This window comes from Nicotiana tabacum, chromosome 17 (genome assembly GCF_000715075.1).
Source record: "Nicotiana tabacum cultivar K326 chromosome 17, ASM71507v2, whole genome shotgun sequence".
Taxonomy (NCBI): domain Eukaryota; kingdom Viridiplantae; phylum Streptophyta; class Magnoliopsida; order Solanales; family Solanaceae; genus Nicotiana; species Nicotiana tabacum.
Genome location: NC_134096.1, coordinates 45,034,116 through 45,041,315, shown reverse-complemented (window position 1 = coordinate 45,041,315; position 7,200 = coordinate 45,034,116). Strand labels below are relative to the sequence as shown.

General features: G+C 37.0%; 1 protein-coding gene across 1 annotated transcript; it reads left to right on the top strand.

Annotated features, from left to right (window-relative positions):
- Window positions 1-2,023: 2,023 nt before the first annotated feature.
- Window positions 2,024-6,840, top strand: LOC107822985 (ALA-interacting subunit 5-like). The gene is made up of 8 exons (XM_016649571.2): window positions 2,024-2,303; window positions 4,049-4,107; window positions 4,213-4,287; window positions 4,368-4,502; window positions 4,589-4,659; window positions 5,626-5,926; window positions 6,017-6,306; window positions 6,638-6,840. Exons 1-8 carry the CDS (start codon window positions 2,255-2,257, stop codon window positions 6,690-6,692), a joined length of 1,035 nt encoding a protein of 344 aa, XP_016505057.2. The 5' UTR covers window positions 2,024-2,254; the 3' UTR covers window positions 6,693-6,840.
- The last annotated feature ends 360 nt before the right edge of the window (window positions 6,841-7,200 follow it).

Here is a 7,200-nt window from a genome sequence, read left to right as displayed (position 1 = left end):
GAAAGCTCGTGCCACGATCGCTCGGAATAGGGCCTTTGTGATATGATGCCATCTACCCACTCCTTGAGTCGAGGAACTGCATTCGGGACCCGAGCAACAACTGCACCACCACAGAACACCGGTAAGAAAGAAGGCAAAAAAGCAATAAATTAAAATTTTGGAAGCTAAATTATACTTACGTGACATGTTCCACTTTTTGGGGAACGACATGTGCTCGGCCGGGATCAAGTCTGAGGTCCTCACTCAGACGAAACGGCCTAGCCAACCTCTATCCTTGTCCTCGTCGATACTCGAGAACGGGGCCTTACTGGCCCGATAGGCGAGCTTGATCAGTCCCCCCCGGTAGAGTCGGGGACTGTACAAACGCATGAGGTGGTCGATGGTGAAAAAGCACCCTTTGATCTTGCTTACAAAGAAGCGGAGGAGGATTACAATCCTACAGAAAGAAGGGTGGATTTGACCGAGGGTTATCTCATATCTTTTGCAAAAGTCGATTATAACCGGGTCCAAGGGGCCCAACGTGAAGGGATAAGTATAAACACTTAAAACCCTCTCGTCGTGGGTGGTGATGGCTTCGTTAGGTTCGGGAACCACCACATATATGTCAACTCAGTTACAATCCTTCTTGACTTTAGAGAGAATATACTCGGTGATCGAGCAGATGTACCTCAAAACCTTCTCACACCGGCCTAGTACGGAGGAGGGCTTTTTGACTTTAAAATCAACATTGACCGGGCACCCCCCCCCCCCCTCCGGGATGAACATTTTTAGAGGAGGTTCCGGTGCTGGTTCCTCGGCAGCAGTGCGTGAAGCGGTCTCTTCGGTAGCCGGCCGCGAGGTAGAAGGAGTTTCTTTTTGGGGAACGGTTTTGAAAGTTTTCGCCATTTCTTTATAGAAAAGAAATAAGGAAAAAGAAAGAGTACACTCAGTGGTTTGAGAAAAAGATGAAGGGGAGTTCTTATCAAAGATCTCAAAGTAACCAGAATATAAATGCTTGGAAGTATTGAAATTTCTTAGATACGAGGGCAGAAGGTTTGAATGTAAAGTTTGAATGAACAAGTGAGGGGGTATTTATAGTTTTCCAACGACGGTTCACATCTAGGAGTGGCCGACCAGCAACTGACGAGCATTTAATGTCATTAAGACTTGACTGATGAGACGTTTCGACTATTTTGTCGTTTCTGCCGTGTGGTGCCGAAGAAAGAATCAAAAGGTCACTTCATTTCTCGTCGTCTACTCTCCGAAAAAATGAGGGAATTATTTGTATACGGTCGAAATCGAGCTCGCATACGACATGGCAGGTTAGGCTCCGAACATGACTACCAAAGACTGAAGATCGACCTTGAGTCCCACCGAACTAGAACCCGGGGCCAGAACGCCTGTCTTCGAGAATATTAAGTCAGTAATCTCGGAGTCGACCTTAGCCCCGATCGAGCTCGAAGAAACATTGTTAGTATAACCAACAAAAGACCGAAATATCTGTGACCGGTAGGATATTACAGCGGGAATCTCGGCACGAATCAATAAGGAACCTACAATCAGCGAATCAAGAGATCTTTTACCTTTTATAGAATTGTACCTAAAGTAGGACTCCTCTATTATATAAAAGAGGGTCTGATTATTCATTGGAGACATTGTAACACGCACTCCTAAGCAATGCATTATTATTCTCTTTAAATTCTTACTACTCTCTTTAAAGCTCTCATTTTTCTGTCTTGATAACGATCGAAGTACCTGGTTCGAGGGTGATTAATTCTCCAGCACTAAGACTGTTCAATTCGTGTGGTTTGCGTTTACTTTTCCATTACTTATCTCAATTGCAATCTAATTTGTCGTTTTGTATCAAGTTAAATCACGTATCCTTAAAACCATTTACAAATTCAATTGTTATCCGATTTTGAGGATAAATACGTATTTATCATTTAACCATATATTATTATTTTAATGTTTACCCACTAAAGTTAATTTATGTATACTTGATAAGTATTTTCCATATATTTGGTGTAGTGTGGTGTACGTGGGAGTTGGGCGATGGAAGGCAGTGACTTTCGGTAGTTCCATCACGTACCGTTTTTGCCATGCAACCACACCTTAATCCGACCTTTGGCAATTTCCCTTATGAAACAGAAAATAAAGGGAGAAGAAAGGAAAATTCTGATCCCATTTTCCCCTTTTTTTTCTCCCTCCTGAAAAATGTTCACAATTTTAGAGTAATAATACTTCCTTTCTAATTCTCTACAGATTTGACGTAACAATGGGCGAAGGAACCTCATCTTCTTTAAAGAAATCCAGGAAACCTGATTGTAATACTTCCTTTCTTCTCTTTTCTTTTGTTTCAATTTTTCCCTTTTTCTGAATTTTCGATGTAGTCTTATGATGTTTTTTCTGAACCTCTGCATGTTTTGAAGGTTCGGATATTTGTTTATTTTTCTGAAAAAGAAAAAAAGAGAGCATGAATTTATTGTTTAATTCCACTAGAATTGATTCGATTTCGCATAATTTCTAGATTCATTTCTTATGTAACATTTTTTGTTGGTAGAAAACAAGAAAGGAAAAAAGTATTCTCCTCTGTATATCTGGCCATTCAGAATTTTGATACCTTTGTTATTTCTCTTTGTTTCTTCTTTTATACAATTTTTTATAGTTTAAGCATATTCCAGAAGTAGCGAAAATTCAACATACTCCCTGAATAGCTGAGATGTAGCGATCTGATATATGGGGTATTTAGGTTGTTTTATTAGTTGTTCTTAATGAAGCCTGTTTGTTTAACTAACTTTGGAAATAATTGTAACGGCGGAATATTAGTGCACTGCAAAAATAATTAAGTACTCTGTTAGGGATTTAAGTTATGTATACTAATAGTACAAATAACTTTTAAATGACTTGATTGTATACAAAGTCAGTGCATAAAACCTAAACTCTATGGTTAAATGGGTGATATTAACATGCTTGGTTTATCTGGGGTTGGTAATTGCATTCCAGTCTCCAGACTAACTGCTTTATGCCTTTAAAGTATTTCTACTTGCACTATGAAGTTCCTAAAAGCTTAACTGTGAGTGCCAACGGGTATAAGGATTTCTATTTGCTCTCTAAGCTATTGATATTTCTGTTAGCGCTTTAATGTTGAAGTGGGGAGGCTAGTCATTGAGTTTTGGGGGCTTTCTAAAGATGCCTAAGATGAAAACAAGTCTTTCTAGATCTAGTTTTCACTATGAAAAAGGGGATTTTTCATCATTGGAAGATCTGCATTGGATGTGACTTTTCTGGGGTTCTTTTAGCAAGAAGTGGAAAGTAATATGTAAAGGTTGGCAGAATCAATAGTTTCTTAGTTTCTGAAATCACATCATTGTATTTCTAAATTTCCACTGTGTAGCTTGCTGAGAGTCAGGGGCGGAGGGGTGTATAAGTTACGGGTTCGGATGAACCCAGTAAGTTTTGCTTAACCCCTGCATTTGTATTTACTAATGTATAAATATCTGATTGCGAACTCAGTAACTATGCCGAGCTATGGGTTTGGCGACAAATTTAAAACCCATAAACTTCAAATTCTAGATTCGTGTCTGCTGAGAGTGCAGTTTCTATTTAATTGTCGACAATGTTTAAAAGTGAAATGTGATCACCAGGAATTTGGTCTAACTTCAAAGTTTTCATAAGTAATACGTGAGGTGCATTTTGACTAACATTGTCTTATGTTCATTGCCTAATAGCCACATATCCCCAGAAGAATTAGTTCTTATTTTTGCATTATTTCGACTACTGGTCTTTCATCTTGTAGATGGTTAAATAATGGGATTATGATCTGGCTTAGATATTGAGAATATTTGTTATGTGTTATATAAATAACTGGCTCATTGCCTCTCTGATGATACTTACAATCCTTCCGGAACCTACCAATGAGCCACTCATGGCTTTATACTCCTTTTGCAACTTGAGTGATGTGATGATATCTGTATATGCCAGCTTAATGACTTAGTTTTCAGTGTTTTATATATTTTCAGTTTAATTTACGGAAACTAACCAAATTTAGACGCATATTTTTGTGCTATAGATTCAAGGTTTACTCAGCAAGAGCTTCCTGCTTGCAAGCCAATTTTAACTCCACAATGGGTATGCATTCACAGAATGGTTAACATAACTTGTTCTCACAAGGTTCCCTTGAATCTGTGCTTTAAAAATGGCTTTTTGATTATACTTGTCATTTTCTGCATTCAGGTTGTCACAGCATTTATCTTCCTTGGCATCGTCTTCATTCCTATAGGACTTGCCTCATTGTCTGCATCAGAAAAAGTACTGAAAATATCCATCTCTTTATGGTTTTCTCGCAGTCAAATGGTATTTGACATATAATATATTTCATTTTTATGCAGGTGGTGGAAATTATAGACCGTTATGATGAGGATTGCATCCCTACAAATTATTCAAAACCAGCACTTGCATATCATGATAGGGTTACACATATCCAAAATAATAAGTCAAACAAGACTTGCATCAGAAACTTGATAGTTAGTCCCCTCTTCAAAATATGTTGGTTTTTTCTCTGTTTCGAAATTCTGACATTATATTGTCCTCGTTTGCTGAATGTTTTTAGGTTCCTAAGAAAATGAAGCATCCTATCTATGTTTATTACCAGCTTGATAACTTTTATCAGAATCATCGCCGGTATGTCCAAGATTTTGTTCGATTAATTTAAAGCTCTTATATGTTATGGCTATTAAAGTGGATCCAACGTTTTAAAATCAATTAAAACAGTTTGTGGCTGTACTTGAAATGAATAACTCTTCTGATGCAATTGAATTATGTTCTTTGCTATCAGTTTTGGTGTTATGTCGATCCGGATGACTATCCCCTTCACCCCAACGCCCCTCCCCACCACAAAAAAAAAAAAAAAAAAAAGAGAGAGAGAGAAAGAAAATGCACATAGTGAACTTTTAGCTTATGATCAACGTTTTCTGCTTCTGCATGGGTTGAGCAATTGGATGTTAATAGCCATAGATATATTGGGATTTTCTTCTGAATCTAGGAAGATTAAACGGTATACTACCCATTGGGCCACAGACATCTGGTGCCATAATTAATTCATTAATAAGCATAAAACTTTCAATATTAATTACATTAAAGTAAAAGAAATACATAAACTTGAATATAACAATGACAATGAAATCAGAGATGGATATCAAATAATGAAGTTAAAGATTACATCTTTTCATACAATTGAGGAAGTTATGAAAAAGTAACTAATCGTAACTAACTGAAGGATTGAAACTTACAAAACTGCTTAAGCAACTCTGGAATTTAAAGTACATCTTCTCAGGGAAGGAACAAGTTTTCTAATTTCCACTCCTTCATTAGTGTGAATATCTTAGCCAGGAGGCACGGGACAATTATTTTTGTGTACAGAATTTATTTTCTAATCTCACAAAATCAAATTAATGATGAGCCTAATTATGAAAGACATTGTGATAGTTACCTGGTTTTTTTCCTTCTTACAATTATTTTTTGCTTGAGGTCTTTATTACAGATAGGCTCTTCGTATCCAAGTGGACATATTTGAAGGAGCATCACTTCATTTTCCCAGTAAATGATATACGGTTAAGTGATATTGACAGTTTGATATGTTTTTCACAGATATGTAAAAAGCAGAAATGACGAGCAGTTGCGGGACCCAAATTATAAGGATGATTTGAAAAAGACTTGTGCTCCTGAAGACATGAATGGAAATGAGCCAGTGATCCCTTGTGGACTTATTGCTTGGAGTTTGTTCAATGATACATATGGTTTTTCAATTAAGGGCATACCTTTACCAATCAATAGGAAGAACATTTCATGGCCAAGTGATAGAAAACATAAATTTGGGTCGAATGTTTACCCTAAGAATTTCCAGAAAGGAGGTTTAATTGGGGGTGGAAAACTTAATGAGAGCATACCTGTTAGTGAATACTCACTTTTCACCTTAGTGTTATTTTTCCATTTTCTCATTTCATTTTTATCTTAATCATTTTGGGGATTTCACATGCAGTTGAGTGAACAAGAGGATCTTCAAATTTGGATGCGAACTGCAGCATTGCCATTATTCAGAAAGTTATACGGGAAGGTGGAGTATGATCTTGAAGCTAATGAGAAGATTAGTGTGGTAATACAAAACCATTATAACACATATACTTTTGGGGGTAAAAAGTCGTTGGTCCTTTCAACCACAACATGGATTGGTGGAAGGAATAATTTCCTAGGCATTGCATATCTGGCGGTTGGTGGAATTTGCTTATTCGTGGCAATAACTTTCATACTTATGTATGTCATTAAACCAAGGTAAGAAAGAAGTAATATACTACTGCGTGTATTAAAAATGATTTACAAGAGTGGATTGCTCTAGTGGTGAGCATCCTCCACTTCCAACGAAGAAGTTGTAAGTTTCAGTCACCCCAAGAGCAAAGTGGGAAGTTCTTAGAGGGAAGGAGCCGAGGGTCTATCGGAAACAGCCTCTCTACCCCAGGGTAGGGGTAAGGTCTGCATACACACTACCATTTCCAGACCCCACTAGTGAGATTATAGTGGGTTGTTGTTGATGCTGTTGTTTGTTGTATTAAAAATGATGTTCATGTGCATACTAATTAATTAATATATTGTTCTGTCCATGCAGGCCTTTCGGTGATCCAGCTTATCTGTCATGGAACTTGAATCCTACCGGGAACTGAGTGTCACGCTCTATCCAAATTTGAGTTTAGCTGTTAACACTAACTATATATATCTGTGCTAATATTCCAAGTGTACTGCAGCATCTTGGGATTTAATTATTGTATTAATGCCATCGATCCTGTTAATTATCATTTATCAATTTATTCATGTGGTGGGACAATTTTAATACAGATTGCTAATAAGTTGGACACTGCGCTGAAACCATTATTTTATGCCATCACAACTACACTTGTTAACAACTTAATTACTACTATTTTTACCATGTATGATTATTATAAATATTCACACTTTATAAATAACCTGATTAATTGTGTATATACTTTTACACAATTACAAGGAAGATGTACCTTATCCCATTATGCGTATCATTTTATTGCAGCTAAATATCAATTGATTGCAGTTCTATTCCTGTGGTAACTGTAATGAAGGTGGATATAGTATTGCAATGGAGAAATAGATGAGGAATATAATGCATCTCCTTAAACACAGAAATTAAACTAAAAGGAT

Bases quoted from the DNA above. Each gene is read 5' to 3' on its own strand.
- LOC107822985 (XM_016649571.2), top strand. From the start codon at position 2,255: ATGGGCGAAGGAACCTCATCTTCTTTAAAGAAATCCAGGAAACCTGAT. The intron at 4,108-4,212 runs GTATGCATTCAC...TTCTGCATTCAG, and splicing joins CAATTTTAACTCCACAATGG to GTTGTCACAGCATTTATCTT. The intron at 5,927-6,016 runs GTTAGTGAATAC...TTTCACATGCAG, and splicing joins AACTTAATGAGAGCATACCT to TTGAGTGAACAAGAGGATCT.